Source organism: Wolffia australiana, chromosome 11 (assembly GCF_029677425.1).
Source record: "Wolffia australiana isolate 7733 chromosome 11, ASM2967742v1".
NCBI classification, from domain to species: domain Eukaryota; kingdom Viridiplantae; phylum Streptophyta; class Magnoliopsida; order Alismatales; family Araceae; genus Wolffia; species Wolffia australiana.
Genome location: NC_135845.1, coordinates 10,706,206 through 10,722,237, shown reverse-complemented (window position 1 = coordinate 10,722,237; position 16,032 = coordinate 10,706,206). Strand labels below are relative to the sequence as shown.

Genomic DNA, 16,032 nt, shown 5'->3' with positions numbered 1-16,032 from the left:
CCTGACATGGCTACCCATTTTTTCCTATTGATATTTCTATGAAAACACAAGCAAATAAATGAAAAGTTATGAACATAAAAAAATTAAAAAATATGTCCTCATCAATTATAAAAATAGTCCTTTAGACCTTATTAGTTACACTAACTTTCTTATATTTTCTCAAAATTCACCCTAAGGAAACTAAAATAATTTACTAGAAAAATAAATATATATTTTTTATTTTTAAATGAAATTATATTACTTATCATGAATGGAATATTTTCAAATTTGAACTTAGTATTATACTAATCAAATCAAGTCAAACCTTCTCAATTTAGATGTGTGTAAGATGATGGAAGATAGACTCATATTGATGTAAGGAAAACTTAATGCATAAATTTCAATGTTTGTGATTGAATTTTGTTATTTATTCATGGTTCTACATATTGTGATTGTAAGTACATGTTTTGATTATTTAAATATATTTAACACAAGATTTAGACCTTAATGTGTTTTAAAAATCCTCAAAACACACATCTCCAGTAAATGCCTTGACATTCAATATTCATAAATTAATTAATAAGTAAATCTCCCACTCTTAATCTACATCACTTGACACGAACTTATGAGCTAAATCATTGGTTATAATGGTATCGGAGTAGTTACCTAGCTATTGTGGAGATGATTTCACTAATACATTTTCTAAAAATTATTTTTTTGGTAAATTGTTGAATGAATTTCATTTCTTGATTCAGATGTGAATCAATAGCTCTTGAAATGTTTCAAGAAATAATTTTTATAGTTTTGATTCAATCTGTACTGGATACATCTTTTATTCAAGATTCTTTGTATATCATCAATTCATCTTAAATTTAAATCCTTCATCAAGAGAGGTAGACCTCCCTCTCTTGGACTTTGCATCCGAGACTTCAGGACGGGACGGTTTTTTTGTCGGAAGATATGTAAAACCATCCCATCCGTTTGTCTTGGGACTCCAGATGGGGCATATGTACAATTACTTTTCGGCGGAGTCAGTTTGAACGTGCGAATAAAAGCAGGGACTTGAATGCAAAATGTCAAGAAACTGATTTCGAGATGCCACGCGGCAAGATCTCAACCCTCACAATCGAATCCGAAGGATTTTCGTCCTTCCATCTTCCCAGACGTCAGGACCGGACGGTTTTTTCGTTCGACGATAGGCATATGTACAATTACTTTTCGGTGGCGTCAATTTGCGCGGATGAATAAAAGCACGAACTTTAACTCAAAATGTCAAGGAATTGATTTCGAGATGCCACGGACCAGATCTCAACCGTTGGAATCGAATCCGATGGACTTTCGTCCTTCCACCGTCCAAGACCTCAGGATGGGACAGTTTTTTTGTCAGGAGATACGTAAAACCGTCCTGTCTGTTCGTCACGGGACTCAAGACGGGCCATACGTACAATTATTTTTCGGCGGCATCAGTTTGCGTGCGCGAATAAAAGCAGGGACTTTAATGCAAAGTGTCAAGGAATTGATTTCGAGATGCCACGTGGCAAGATCTCAACCGTCAGAATCAATTCTGAAGGATTTTCGTCCTTCCATCATCCGAAACCTCAACACGGGATGGTTTTTTCGTCTGAGGATAGGAAAACCGTCCTGTCTGTTCGTCTGGGGACTCCAGACAGGGCATATGTACATTTACTTTTTGGCGGCGTCAGTTTGAGCGTGCGAATAAAAGCAGGCACTTTAACGCAAAATGTCAAGGAATTGTTTTCGAGATGCCACGCGGCAAGATCTCAACCGTCAGAATTCAATCCGAAGGATTATCGTCCTTCCATCGTCTGACACCTCAGGACGGGACGGTTTTTTCATCCAACGATAGGAAAATCGTCCCTCCATCCGTCCCGGGATTCCAGATGGGGCACATGTACAATTACTTTTCGACGGCGTCAGTTTGCAGGCACCAATAAAAAGCAGGGACTTTAATGCAAAATGTCAAGGAATTGATTTTGAGATGCCACGCAACCAGATCTCAACCGTCAGAATCGAATTCGACAGACTTTTGTTCTTCCATCATCCGAGACTCAGGACGAGACGGTTTTTTCGTCCCACGATAAGGAAAACCATCCCGTCCGTTCTGCTCCTCCCAGGACTCCAGACGGGGCGGAGACAAAGTTTAGGTAAAGTTTAGATCTTTGCTAAAAATCCGGTATAAATCTACCAGAGAGGGGGGTAGTCGGAGAGGCCGAGGAACTGTACAGCAGACTTGGCCATGACGGAGGCGAACTCGGGGAAGCTGATGGCACCATCGCCATCTCGATCGGCGTCGCGGATCATCTCCCTGAGATCGAAGAAGGAGACGGGGTTGCCCATCTTGGCCATGGCGCGGGCGAGCTCGGGAGCGGAGATGAGCCCGTTGCCGTCGCGATCGAAGCAGCGAAAGATGTCCAGGAGTTGATCGCGGTCAAGCAGCGAAGCCTCCGACACCAGCGGCGCGATCGCCGCCGCGAGCTCGTCGAATTCCACTGCGCCATTGCCGTTGGCGTCGATTTGGGCGAGGAGATGGCGGAGTTGGTCGCCCGTGGGTTTGAGCCCTAGCGAGCGCAGCAGGGCCGCTAGCTCCAGCGGCGTCAGGCTGCCGTTGCCGTCCATGTCGAATCGCTCGAAGATCGACCTCAGCTGCTCCATCTGATCGCTCTTCTTTGATCCCTGCCCCCTCTTCTTCATCTTCCAACTCTCCTTCAAAATTCTTCTTCTGATTCTTCTTCTTCAAATTCGGCTTCAATTTCTTCTTCTCCTTCAAATTCTGCTGCGAATTCTTGTTCTTCTCCTTCAAATTCTGCTTCAATTTCTTCTCCTCCTCCAAGTTTTGCTTCAATTTCTTCTTCTCCTTCAAATTGTGCTTCCAATTCTTGTTCTCCTTTCAAATCCTCCCTTTCTCCTCCCTCTTCTTCAAATCCTTCCCCTTTCTCCCGCTTCTCTACTTCTAATCATTCCCCTTTCTCTACTATTCCTTCAAATCCTTCCCCTTTCTCTACTATTCCTTCAAATCCTTCCCCTTTCTCTTCTTCTTCAAATTCTTCCGCTGTTCTTCCTTCTAGTTCTTCAAGTTTTTCCCCCTCCTCTTCTTAAATTTCTTTCCTTTCCACCCTCTATCCTCGTCCACCTCAATACCTTTATTTTATTCTCTTTCTCTACTTCCTGGCTCTCTTGTCTTCTTTATATTATATAATCTTCTCATTCTTTGTTCTTTTCTTGTTGGAAACAGAGAGAATCCTTCTGGACATGGGCTGGAGTCGGTAAAAAGATGAACCAGAAAACCGCGTTCTCTCTCTCTCTCTCTCTCTCTCTCTCTCTCTCTCTCTCTCTCTCTCTCTCAAAAAACACGTCTCGATGGAAGAATATAATATTTGACCCACCAAATCTATTTTATTCCACCCAAAAAAAAATTTCCTCCGAAGACTTGATGATGTAATCTGGAAATGGGTCAACGATTATGATAAGCTTTACCGAAAAAAAATTAAAAATAGATCAAGTAAGATCTACCTATCAAAGGATGTTCCACTTTAGCTCAAGAACATTGCAGATTCGGCTAAGGCAGCAGGCGGCGCTCAGCGGGTAGTTTGACACTGCATTAATTTAAATGTTGGTTAAGAACATGATAAATCTGGCGCAAAAAGACAAATATTTTATATAACCAACAAGCATTTTTCTATCCCAAAACTTAAAAAACTTTCAACGATTGGTTAGTCATCGCGAATGAGCCAAAATAGAAATAAAACAAATTAAGTTAGCAAACATAAACCGACGCCAAGTACAAAATTAAGAGGACAGAGTTACCCCTTTTGGGAAAAACTCCGTTGAAAATGAGCTATAATCCAAACGTTATTCTTAAAATTCTAGTTTTAAAAGAACTGTAAATTGCACAAAATAAGTAGTTTTTTCGGCTCTTGCTTGCTGGAAGCAGCCGCCGGAAGGTAACAAATTTCCAACCACAGAGAGCCCAAAATAGAACTTATTAGAAATTGACAACGAACAATTAATTAATCACAAATTTACAAAAGAAAGAAACCCTAGAACTTGTCATGGAAAAAATAGTTAAAATCAAGATCTGACCAAATCGACTTAACCCCTTCTGTTCAGGAAAATACCCAGTCAAAAAAATATATATTTTCATTATCCTTCTCCGGCAAATGTTGCATACAAAAACAAAAGTAGGCAGTCACCTGATATACAATCTTCAACATAATCAGCCTCAATTTTGCCATGGGCCATGGCCCCCACCTAGGGAAAAGTATCAAATGCCGCAAGGTTAACAATTATATTACAATTAAAATAAAAAATAACCCTAAAGTTCCCAGATCCGAGAACAAATCGCAAAAAAAGCCACAGTAAGGGGAACTCGAATCATAAAAGTTTTCTAAGCAGGGAAAACAAGATAAACAAAGAAATATACCACAAATACGATGGTGGTATCGTCTCCCACCGTAGTGACATAGTCCCGGATATGAACTAGCTTCTCAGAACTGAAAGAAAAACCTACAACAATAGGAAAATTTTCAGGGGAGGGAAAGGCTGAATTGGCAGCGTTGACTGTTCTGACTCACCTATTTTCCTGGAGTTTACCGGCAGATGCTGGGTGACCGGGTTCTTAATCATCCGGAAGAGTTTTTCCCGCTTACCAGTCGCATGAATACTCTTTTTACATTTCAATTGATCTACGAAAAAAGAGTTGAAATGAAATTAGCTAAGCGGTGAATAAACAGGACGACCATATTTATGATCCTAATTGGTTTCCACAAAAATGTCGATCAAAATATCTTAATTAGGAAAATCGGGGCAAGCATGTCATTGCATAATTATCCCCAGATATTTATCTTAGAAGACAACAAAGAAGTAGTATAGAAGGAGCATTTCCTGTAACCGATTTGAGGTAGGAATAAGAATGAATTAAACCAATTAATTTAAAAACAAAAGGCAGGGAATATTGGAATTATATAAAGATGTAAAGTATTATTTTAATTAAAAAGAGTCGAATATTTCCTACTATTTGTTTATTTCTTAATAGTCCGGTAAACACTTTATCCGCAAATTGATTTTCACCGCTCTCCAGAAAAAACTATTCCAGGAAAAGCAGACATTGATGTTATAAAATATTTGATCATAATCAAACGATATTGATTATGGAGAATGAGGTTGAACTTACACATGAGACCGCAAAAGCGCTTGAAAGTTCGAGGGAGGCGGACGTGGGGCTTAACGTCAATGAGCTCTCCATCGTCGGTCTTGACGAACAGCGCTTGCAATCTTCCTGCCTTGTTCAGAGGGCTGTCGAGTATAGCAAGCATCGCCTGAAAAATAGTTTAATGGGAAGAAAAAACCAGCTTTTGAGTTAATCCCAAGAACAAGATAGGGAGAGAGAAAGAGAGAGGAAGAATGTGTGCATAAGAGGGAGATAAAATGAAAATGAAGAGAGGTAAAGAAAGAGGTGAGAATGAAGTGAGATGGAGATGAGAGAAGATAAAAAACTGAAGAGGGAGAGAGAAGAAATGAGAATGAAGACCGAGAGACAAGAATGAAGAAGGCAGATAGAAGAGAAGAGAATCAAGAAAGAGCGATAGATGAGAACAGATAAGCATGGAAACATAGGTACGAGATGAAATGAGAATAAAGAGAGAGAGATAAATGAGCATATATGAAATTGGAGAGAGGGAGCAGAATAGAGGAGAAAAAAGAGCGAGTTGAAGGAGAAAAGAGAATAGAAGAGTAAAAGAGAGAAGAAAGACGGAGGGTGGAGGGTATGAGAGATCTAATCAGACTGAGGAAGACGAAATAGATACAGAAATTTGGAAGAGAAACTCTACATTTACTGACAATAATAAAGAACAAATAAGCCCAGAGACACACCTGGTGGAGAATATCAGGACGAAAATCAGCAGGATCCTTGCCTTGTTTTCTCAAGTAATTGGTGTGATCATCCGCGTTCAAAATAGTTTCTTTCTGGAACAGTTTAATTGAGCAACAAAATCGAATAAAACGATCAAACGATCAAAATTCAAATCAATCTTCGCACAAAAAAACGAAGGAAACTCCGACGGCAAGGATAAATTTTGCACCTTTCCCACTTTCCCGACGTTAAGGGAGGCTTTTTCAAGAATGAATATGACGCCCGGCTTTCGCTTCTCTTCCGCCATGGTCGAAAGAGGAAGCCCGGGAAGCAACTGAGTAGGCAGGGCTTCATCGGAAGCCATTCCAGCTCGATCATTGGCGTCGTCTTCGTCGATCTCCGGCGATTCAGATTCTTCTCCGTTTGATCCTTCGTTTACATCTTCGGAGTCGGGATCGGCGGAGGAGTGATTCCTCTTTCGCTTCTTCTTCAGCCACTTGACGGCGTAGGGGCGGGGCATCCTCTATCGCTGGTTTCGGCAACGCTTGTAGTGGAGAAGAAGAGGGAGAAATTGGGGGAGGACTGCCTCTTCTTCCTCGCAGTCTGGCTAGGGTTTAGTGTCTCTCTCGGAAAACTTCTTTATCTTTCCAAGGGTCAAGGGTTTTTCAGACGCTAGTCTCTCTCTCTCTCTCTCTCTCTCTCTCTCTCTCTCTCTCCGTAACACACTCCTAAAACAAGGGTGACTCTCTCTCTAACACGCTCCTAAAAAATTTTATCCTCCCAAGGGTTTTTCAGACACTAGTTTATCTCTCTCTCTAACACTGCTAAAAATTTTTATCCTCCCAAGGGGGTTTTCAGACACTAGTTTTTCTCTCTCTTGAACACACTGCTAAACAACTTTATCCTCCCAAAGTTTTTTCAGACACTAGTTCATCTCTCTCTCTAACTTTCACACGGTCAAATCTCGAGCTAAGTTTCTTGCTCGGAATTGGCATGTGCCGGCCTCAGTGCTTGGAGCAGAACACTGAGCAGCCTTGATCTCTTGCAGCGGAAGCTTTTGCAATTGCCTAAGATCGCATAGAAGGGGTTAGATCATCATTGGGGATAATTACATGGGGGAAGACGAGGGGTGATACAACGAACAAGACGAGGCGCCTTGCGCCGAGGTAATGTCGCCACACCGCCTCAGGGCCGCCGCTCCGCGTGCGTGCCCGCTCTACCGCTACACAAGTGCGCGGGGCCGGGCACTGCGCGCCCGTGGGCCTGGCAATTACACACGCCACCCCTGCATTGACGATCACACACGCCACCGGCACCTGTGTCGACACTCTAGCGCGCAGTCTGCGCGACGCCGTCGCATTCGACGCCCCCGAGCTGGGCGTTGCACGCCCAACACTACCCGTAGAAGCGCTACGCACCCGCAATGCCGTCTCGGCGCTCTCAGTGCGCCACATGCCTTAGTCTCCTGACGGGATGTCTCCCAGCCCCGCGCCCTGCACACGCAATGCGTTCGCTGCTCGCGTGGCCGCTTTGCGGCACCCCGCATAGCTCCGCACGCTGCAACCGCGGCACGCCGCCCTGCCTGAACGTCTCGCACCCGCGCGCAGCGCTTCCCGCTCCCCCACGAAGCGCTTGCCACTGGCGGGTAGCGTTGGCGCCCGTGTGTGGCGCTTGGCATTGGCGCTTGGCATTGGCGCTTGGCATTGGCGCGCGGCGCTTGGCGCGCGCGCGCACACATTGTTCAACCCGCGCGCCCAGCACGCGCGGACCGTACATGATCTGTCCCGCCTTGGGCGCGGACGAGCACGTGCACAGTCTGCCGCGAATCACCATTGACAGCGGCAATGGCCTAAAAGATCAGGTATCGGGCATCGCTACCCATTATGACTCAGTCCTTAAAAATGTCATGAGCCGAAATACAACGAACAAGCCCTCGCAATAAGCACGCAGGCCTCTGGGCACGGAATGCCGACTAGTTAGGGGCCTAACACTAACACACACCTAAAAATTTTTATCCTCTCGAGGGTTTTTCAGACACTAGTTTATCTCTCTCTCTAACACACTCCTAAAACTCTTCTATCCTCCCAAGAGTATTTCAGACACAAGTGACTCTCTCTCTAACACAACCTAAACTCTTTATCATCCCAAGGGTTTTCAGACTGTAATGACTCTCTCTCACTCCTCTTCCCTCTGTCTCCTATTTCACTCTCTCTTCTATAACTTTCTCTCTCTCTCTCTCTCCTCTTTCACTCTCTCTTCTCTTACTCTCTTTCCTCTTTCACTATCTCCCTTGTCTTGTTCTCTCTCTCCTCTTTCACTCTCTCTCCTCTTTCAATTTTCTGTATTCTCTCTGATGAATCCATCTATGATACATTAAATCACATGTATTTAAAGGCTATTTTTGTGAATCATTTTGTTGATGTTATCCCCCTTTTAAGGTGAATTTACAATTCATGCATTAATGGTATTAATTTTAATGAGTTTAATATTTTTATTATATTTTGCAGGTTAATTTTTTTGTTTAAAGAGAATAAAAACGTACGTTTTTATTATGAGAGACCTAACCAAGCACATCATCGCTCAAGCCAGCTTGCAGCACACGAGTGCCAACATGTACGTTTTATTTAATTCATCTTAGAATTCCATTTGGGATTCAAACTTCACTTAATCTCAATTATTTATTCTTCATTTTCCTCTCTCTCTCTCTATCTATTTTTTTCCTCTTAGTTTTTATGGGGAAAATTTTATGGTCCCCCATTTTCATTTCTTTTTTGCTCTCTCTCATTGTCTCTTCTCTCTTAATTTTATCCATCTAAATTCTTCCTGCGGAGGTTAGGCTAGTCTAATGGGCCTAAAACATATTGGGCCTTTATAGACCCAACAATGGAACCTTCTAAATATTAAGTTAAATTCGAGATATACATACTTAGAGATTTTAAAGAATACGTCAGTAGTTCTTCCGCTAATAAGCGATCCACTGTACCAGTCCGCCGTCGCTAGAATCAGTTCTGACTCCGAAGGTAATCCCTTTTTCTGATCATGATGGCCCCTGTAATCGTGTTTTTCTACCGATTAATGCTGGTAATACCTCGATTTATGAAGTTGTAGTTCGATTTTTTGTCTTAGTGGTGAACCTCGTTTGCTTTTATCACAGCGTTCAAGTTTAATGGATGGTAGATGATTTGATTCCGTAGGTAGTCCTTCTCGTGGTGGAGTATTGTTATTGAAATCATATTTTTCTATCGATTAGTGCTGATAATACCTCGATTGATGAGGTTGTTGTGCGATCTTCGTTTGCTTTTATCACAGCGTTCTATTTCGTTGCAATCATAGTTTGATGTACGTTAGGTGATTTGATTCCGTAGTTAGTCCTTGTGATGAAGATAACAACTGAAATCAGAATTTTCTGTCGATTAGTGCTGGTAATACCTCGATTGTTGAGGTTGACGTTCGATTTTATCACATCGTTCTATTTCATTGCAATCAGAGTTTATTGGATGGTGGGTGATTTGATTTCTTAGGTAGTCCTCCCCGTAATGAAGAATTTCTGTCTTTTATTGCTCATAATACCTCGATTAATGCGGTTTTAGTTCAATTTCTGGCTCAATTGTGAATTTTAATATGCTTTCATAAATGCGTTCTGTTTCATCGCAATCAGTGTTTCTGGAGTGAAGGTGAATTGGGGTGTTTCTGAATAATTTTGATACTTGCAGGGAGAAAAGGTTTTCTGATGGCTCTAGTTGTGATCTGCGGTCAGCCGTGCAGCGGAAAGTCTACGGCTGCAGCCTGCCTTGCAAGTGCTCTCAAAGATTCCGAAATAAAGGAAACAGTGAGGGTCATTGACGAATCCTCTCTTCATCGAGGGTTGAATGAAAGCTACGCAGGCATATATCCTCTTTGATATATTTTTTTCTCAATGATTCTTCCTTATATTCTACTTATTTCTACTACTCAAACGCGCCACATCATTTCACCCTACGTGGGAATTTTGACTTTATGGAGATTATTTAGCTTTTGGCTTACGTTTATATTATTGTATTACTAACAGATATGACGGCAGAGAAGAATTTAAGGGGGGTTTTGAGGTCCGAAGTTGATAGATCTGTTTCAAAAGACCGCATTATCATTGTGGATTCTTTGAACAATATCAAGGTTAGGATGGCCATGGCTTCAAATTTATTCGTTCTAGGCTGTTGCAGTCTAAGATCGTATTAAGGTGTCTTAAGCACATATGTCTGTATAATTTCTTGCCTTCCAAATGTTTCAGCTTTTAACCGATTTATTATCATTCAAAAAATCTTTTGTTCCTGAGATTTTGATACAATTGAGAGTCAACTCAGGAACATATCGTTTCTGGCTATCTTCCCAAGATTTTTTACTGGTTTATGTTAATGGGAGATGACTTGGATGTTAGTTAGCTGTTCGAACAACACTCTGGAGTTTTCAAGGGTAGAAATTTCTGTAACTAGCATTTTGATTAGAGTTGACCCATGTATGCAGCTTAGGTATACATTTGATTTATCAGTAACTTATCTAATCTTAGTTTTTATTTTCAAAAATAAATTTAACATAGTTTTTGGCACTGAATTCTCTTACATTCCCAAATTTGTTCTCCGTTTATCCCTTTGAAAAATTCTTAATGATGTACCTTGCTCATATTTGATCTTCTATTTAACATAAAATTGTTTTTCCTCAATAGGTTAGTTGTTAAAATGAAGCATCATCTATTCCTCGCTGTTCAAATGTTCTTTTTTATCAGTGTAGTATTTGCATGATTAATTTACCTTTTGATTATTTCTCTTTTCTGTTCTCAACAGAAACTGGCATTTCTTACTTGTATTCTTTCTATTCTCCATATAGGGCTACAGATATGAGTTGTGGTGCCTTGCCCGAGCAGCTGGTACAAGATATTGCGTGGTAATGTGATACGATCCTCCCCCCAGGGGTATCTTAGGAATTTTAGCCCACTAGGAGCATTTTAGTCATCTCATGTTTAGGGTAGATTGCTTCCTTGTCTTGCAAATATGTATAGCCCTCCCTTGAGGAGGGCAGCCAAGAATTAAGGTAAGATCAGCCCCTTGGCTCTCTATCTCGATCCTCTTTGTCTCGGTCCCATCCCCATGACCGTCCAATGATCCTCTACCCCCGTGGTTGTCTCACCGGATCTTCAGCCGGCTCCCCTCCAATACGATCCCTACCTCTGCCGTTCGGTTCCCTTCTAGACATTGACGATCCCCGTCCCCGCAATCGTCAATCCTTCACCGCGTCATCAGGCAGCTCGTCCCTGGTCGATCCCTGCCTTCTCTGTTCGACCTCTCCTATCATTCCCTTTTTGACTCTCCTACCCTGGGAACTTCTACCTCGCCTCGCCCTCTACTCTCCTCCCGATACAAACCTAGATCAAGGTTCGTATCATAATACGATGCATTTCCTTATTTATGCGGCCCTAAACATTTCCAATCATTTTGTTTTGAAACATAACCTATTATGATCATTAAACTAAGTAAACTCACGGAACTTGCCAAGGTAAGCAATTGCTTTTGTATAATGATAATACTCCTTACATTTTGCTAACCAATGTCTAACTTGCGTTAGGACGCCTTCTTAAATCCAAACCACAGTTTATCTTCCACACTATATCATTTGAGATGACTCATGACTCAATAATGAAATCCACCAAAAATTGAAATATTTTTTCATCAGTAAAGTCAGAGCGAAAGGGTAAATGGAGTAGATTTCTAGAAGATTTGATGACCATTTAGAGGGGAGGAGGGATGTGTTGTGAGAATTACTGGGTCTTTCAAATTTTCCGCTGGCTGAAGACTTTGGGAATATGGCAGGGACCACTTTTTCTTCTATCTGTATCGTAATCGTTTGGTGCTTACCATTTCTTTTTATCATTGTTGCTTTAACTCCAGTAATAGAATCCTTTGTAGGGTTCTCCTTTATGGCAAGATGATAATGAAGATGACGAGTTTATCATCTTAATCATCTTTCTTCGGCAGATTGTTGAAGCATGGCAATGATACTAGTCATCATTCTCTCCACTTTCTCCATCTTACTCTTTTTGATGATGAGGACAATGACAACTCATCATCGTCCTCATCATTAGTCAATGGGTATGATGATGATGATGTTTTTTTTCTATCATTTGATGCTATTGCACTTCCCATTGGTTACTGGAAGAAGTTGCACCAGAAGAGACTTAAACGTGAGCAAGGGCATAGAGGGAATATATCCAAAACTAGTCCCACAAGGGGCTGAGAGGAGGAAATGGGGGGATACAACTTCGAATGGGGCGGACCTTGGGTTTGGTTGGAGGGGATGAGGAAATTTGAGGCGACCAGTTGAAAAAAGACAGAGGGCAGGAGAGACAGTTACATCTTCTTGATTTTGAATTTGGCAAAGGGAGTGTGGGCTGTAGGAGTGTTCTTGGTGTGTGGGTTGGATCTGGCCTTGGATCTTTGCAGAGGAGCTTGGGCTGTAGGAGTGCAATGAAGAACAAGAAGAGCAGTTTTCATTTGAACGGCAGTAGATTGGCAAGGATCCAGGTGGCGGATAAGTCCTATAAAACATCAGCTTCTAGGGTACTACCAAACACAATACGATGACGAGGACTACTTGTCATTGTCCCTCATAGGTGATCAACTTGTCATCATTGGGGAAAACTAGTCCTTTGTTTTCACTGGAATGTTTCTCTTGTTGAATTGACTCATTACGTTGAAGTTTGTTGATAATTCCCTGCTAAAGAACCTTTGTTGATCCGCTTTCCTAAAAAATGAATGTACATCAGGAGGATTCAAATGTGATGTTTTTAAGAATTATGAGGCTACGTTTTTCTTCTTAAAAAAAAAAAGAATTATGAGGTTACTTAAGGTCTTAGATATTATGTGCGGTATGATTCTAGAGGGCCAGTGATATTTTTTGAGATACTATTTGCGGCATCCGTCTGTTGACATAGTGCCAATTTCTTTCACGTATTTTTACCTTTCAGCTATTTTGTGACGTGGAAGAAAACATTTGTAGGCAATGGAATGTGGAACGAAGAGAACGAGGAGATCCCACTTATGATGAAAAAATGTGAGGAAATTTTCAATCAGATGAATGCTGGTTTTATCATAAATTTACCTCAGAATCATAGATCATTTTCAAAAAGGGAATGATCTTTTTTTTAAAAAAAGATCTTTCCCTTGTTTATGCATGAGTTTAGAGGATTTCGTGTATCACTGATCAAAGTAGGCACTAACATGTCACATTTGTCGAAATAGATTTTCAGATTTAGTTGGAAGATTTGAGAGGCCGGATAGACGCAACCGCTGGGATTCTCCACTCTTCGAGCTCACGCCATTCAGAGGTGGTAGTTCCATGTCAGCTTTTCCATTTTTGGGTTTTTTAATGTGTGAAGCGAATCCATTTTTTTCCGTTCCGAACAAATGTAGGCGAAGTCAAAAGTCTGATAAGTTCCCAATGAACTTATCTCCTCAGTGTAACAGTGGCTCGAAATACACTCAATGCGATAAATTGTCTCATTGTAAATCATTCGACGTTCAGAGGTGGGAAGGCTGAGAAGGATGAGAGAGAGAGGCTCCCAGGGTAAGAGAGGAGCAAGGGTTTATTTACCACTTTCATTTATGATATCATTGGAGCAGGGGTTTGACTAGACTCTGCTGACCTTTTTTCTTGGTATTTTTCATTTTACAAGTTTCTTACTCTTTGTCGGGCATACCTTCAGCTGAGGCTTTATTGGGCAATTAATTGAACTGAGTAATCTCTGTTGATTCTTCGTATTTAAACTTCAAACAGATGGAATTCGTGAGTCGTCTCCTGCAATCATTGAAGCAGTCTCATACTTGACAAAAAGGATTGATTCGAAATCAAGGGACGTCAGAGTTCTCCAACCGACCATCGCAACCCAAAGTGTTAGCAATAGTTCGCTTATTAAATAGAATTGAAAGTTTCTATCCCCTGCTTTTATTAGTTTATTTGGAAAGTTTCTGAGTTAAATACAAACATGTGATTAGGTGCGGACGGGAGAGGCAAATTCCTTGTACGAAATGGATCGTGCAACTCAGGTAAATAGCATTTGAAATATTTTCCTAGCTTTTAGTTTGACTTATGAGGTTTTAAATAGCTTATTATAACTGTATGCAGGAGGTGATCGCTGTAATTGTGGAAAATCAGTTTTCTTGTTTGGGGGGACTAGGGAGCAGGATCTCATTTGGCCAGCATCTGCCAACTATATCCTCTATTCTGCCGTCATTATTTAGAATATGTTTCTACATATCTTCTCTTCTTTTAAATTAAATCCTTTCATAACTCTCAGTTTTTAAATATTTCTTCATTAAATGATCGTCAGCAGTTACTAGTCAAGCTTTTCTTTAAAAGGCAGGATTTTATGTAAGGAATCTTCTGCCTTTTGGAGTGATGATGTCTGCGAAAGAAAAAAATATGCTTTCCTTTTCTCGTGATAAAATTTCACTTCTTTGATGAAGAGATACTGTTGTATCTTTTTTTAAATACTGCTCAATTTTATTTGAAGCAGTGGTGTTTTCCATTGCAAAAAATAAATATTTGCGTTTTTCTTTACTCGTGATAAAAATTCTCTTCTTTGAGTAAGAAATGCTGCTTTATTTGACTTGAAACTTTAAATTTTCTCCCTTGGATTCATTGGTTATCAGTGCAATTTTCTTTTGATTTTTCATTCGAAACTTTTTTGGGCCCTTAACTGAAGTTCACCTAAGTGTTCAAAGAACAGTCGGTCTGCCTGAGCTGAGAAACCTCAGACGAACATTCATCAAGTTGACGGGGCAGGCAAGCTTAAGCGGACCGCCTCCTCCAACAGATGCAGACAGCGCAAAAAGAATGTTCATCGAGTATCTGAACAGAGAGCTTGCACATCATTAGATTATTGAACAGTTCTGATCAGGTACTGATTTAAATAACCACTTATTTTTCATGTACTATCTATTGTGGGGTTTTGCTTCACTTAAGATTGTTTTTTCTTATATACAGTGTTGTAATTCTGAAAGATACATTTTCATCTATTTTTTGTTGGTTAACCACATTCTCCTTTTTTTTGGCTTCGGCGTTTTATTTTTCTGTAGTTGGTGTTCAACTTCTATGGGTTGCACAACTTGCTCATTCTTAGATTTCTGAAAAGTGCAGCCCAGGTTTCTGCCTCTTAGTCACCATTTCTTGATTGGGTATTATTGTAGGGTTCTGCTGCACCTAATATTTTTCTCTTCCCGCGCTGTTATAATTATAAGAAAATCAGATTTGAGTATTTTTTTGTTGGTTAATTGCGTAATTCCTTATATGTTATCTGTATATATTTCATGAGTTTTTATGTTATCTGTATATATTTCATGAATTTCTGAAAATCAGATTTGGGTTTTTATGTTATCTGTATATATTGATTTTTCATGAGATTGTTGAGCTTTTTCATCCTTAGATTACCAAAAAACTCAGCATTCATTGGCACCCGTTTATGTCCATTCCATGATTTATGTTTGAAGACATCTAGTAATCTATGGATGTCAAATTGTGAGAGAGAATCATCATTTTTGAAAGAGAAGATGGAGCAAACTGATGGATGGAGAACCATACGCTAATTACTAAATATGGTCATAGAATTTCCCTGCATCACTCAGCCATTGGATGATAGGATCAAAATCATGATATTCAAGAAAGGAATATGCATATGTAATGTCATCTTCGATCCTTTGATCAGTTTGCCCTAGTTCTACATCACTTTTATTCTCTAAGGGTAGGTTGTACTCAAAATCCCCTTTTCTGAACCCGAACATACATAAAATCACCCTTGGTGGCTCTACGGCACAGCTGGATTCGTCTTACCGGGGATCGTGTTTTTGACAATAAAAAGTGGGACTTCATCGGGAAACAATGTTAAGCTACAATTCTCCAGGCAATCAAAATGGTTAAAAATTAAAAATGAGAGGAAAAACTGAGTAAATAAAAACTACATCCTTTGCCACTACTGTAGACAACTCACAAGAAGAGACCTCATTGCAGATGAACTTTGCATTGCCTCTCAGGTAGTGAAAATCAAATCATGTAGGTCTCTGAGTCAAAGTTGACTAGCCCAGATCAAATATTTGTTCTAATGATTGCAATCAACGTTATATACTCTAATGTCTCCAGTAAATGGTTCTCTAGAGCAC

General features: G+C 40.6%; 3 protein-coding genes across 4 annotated transcripts; 1 reads left to right on the top strand and 2 right to left on the bottom strand.

The window, feature by feature from the left end:
• Window positions 1–1,945: 1,945 nt before the first annotated feature.
• LOC144709301 (putative calcium-binding protein CML16) lies at window positions 1,946–3,210 on the bottom strand. The gene has a single exon (XM_078582804.1). It carries the CDS (start codon window positions 2,689–2,691, stop codon window positions 2,182–2,184), a length of 510 nt encoding a protein of 169 aa, XP_078438930.1. The 5' UTR covers window positions 2,692–3,210; the 3' UTR covers window positions 1,946–2,181.
• Window positions 3,211–3,354: 144 nt separating this feature from the next.
• LOC144709300 (nucleolar essential protein-like protein) lies at window positions 3,355–6,501 on the bottom strand. Its single transcript, XM_078582803.1, has 8 exons — window positions 6,081–6,501; window positions 5,872–5,964; window positions 5,171–5,315; window positions 4,572–4,682; window positions 4,421–4,503; window positions 4,191–4,248; window positions 3,511–3,593; window positions 3,355–3,440 (listed from the first exon to the last, which is right to left on the bottom strand). The coding sequence occupies exons 1-7, from the start codon at window positions 6,369–6,371 to the stop codon at window positions 3,514–3,516; spliced, it is 861 nt and encodes a 286-aa protein (XP_078438929.1). The 5' UTR covers window positions 6,372–6,501; the 3' UTR covers window positions 3,355–3,440; window positions 3,511–3,513.
• A 2,289-nt stretch (window positions 6,502–8,790) lies between these two features.
• Window positions 8,791–15,144, top strand: LOC144709507 (KTI12-like, chromatin associated protein). Of its 2 annotated transcripts, XM_078583085.1 has the most exons (11): window positions 8,791–8,871; window positions 9,565–9,735; window positions 9,900–10,003; window positions 10,712–10,768; window positions 12,846–12,931; window positions 13,120–13,205; window positions 13,655–13,770; window positions 13,873–13,923; window positions 14,003–14,089; window positions 14,588–14,777; window positions 14,956–15,144. In XM_078583085.1, the coding sequence occupies exons 2-10, from the start codon at window positions 9,582–9,584 to the stop codon at window positions 14,753–14,755; spliced, it is 909 nt and encodes a 302-aa protein (XP_078439211.1). In that variant the 5' UTR covers window positions 8,791–8,871; window positions 9,565–9,581; the 3' UTR covers window positions 14,756–14,777; window positions 14,956–15,144. The 2 variants fall into 2 exon arrangements, with proteins under 2 accessions (XP_078439211.1, XP_078439210.1); XM_078583084.1 differs by lacking the exon at window positions 14,956–15,144 and having other exon boundaries at window positions 14,588–14,910.
• The last annotated feature ends 888 nt before the right edge of the window (window positions 15,145–16,032 follow it).

What these genes read in the sequence shown, in the direction of transcription:
- LOC144709300 (XM_078582803.1), bottom strand. Translation starts at nt 6,371, where the DNA reads ATGCCCCGCCCCTACGCCGTCAAGTGGCTGAAGAAGAAGCGAAAGAGG. An exon ending in GTCCTGATATTCTCCACCAG is followed by an intron (nt 5,316 to 5,871) that starts GTGTGTCTCTGG and finishes ACTATTTTTCAG; the next exon opens with GCGATGCTTGCTATACTCGA. An exon ending in TGTTGAAGATTGTATATCAG is followed by an intron (nt 3,594 to 4,190) that starts GTGACTGCCTAC and finishes AAATTAATGCAG; the next exon opens with TGTCAAACTACCCGCTGAGC.
- LOC144709507 (XM_078583085.1), top strand. Translation starts at nt 9,582, where the DNA reads ATGGCTCTAGTTGTGATCTGCGGTCAGCCGTGCAGCGGAAAGTCTACG. An exon ending in ATTCTTTGAACAATATCAAG is followed by an intron (nt 10,004 to 10,711) that starts GTTAGGATGGCC and finishes TTCTCCATATAG; the next exon opens with GGCTACAGATATGAGTTGTG. An exon ending in CCCACTTATGATGAAAAAAT is followed by an intron (nt 12,932 to 13,119) that starts GTGAGGAAATTT and finishes TTGTCGAAATAG; the next exon opens with ATTTTCAGATTTAGTTGGAA.
- LOC144709301 (XM_078582804.1), bottom strand. Translation starts at nt 2,691, where the DNA reads ATGAAGAAGAGGGGGCAGGGATCAAAGAAGAGCGATCAGATGGAGCAG.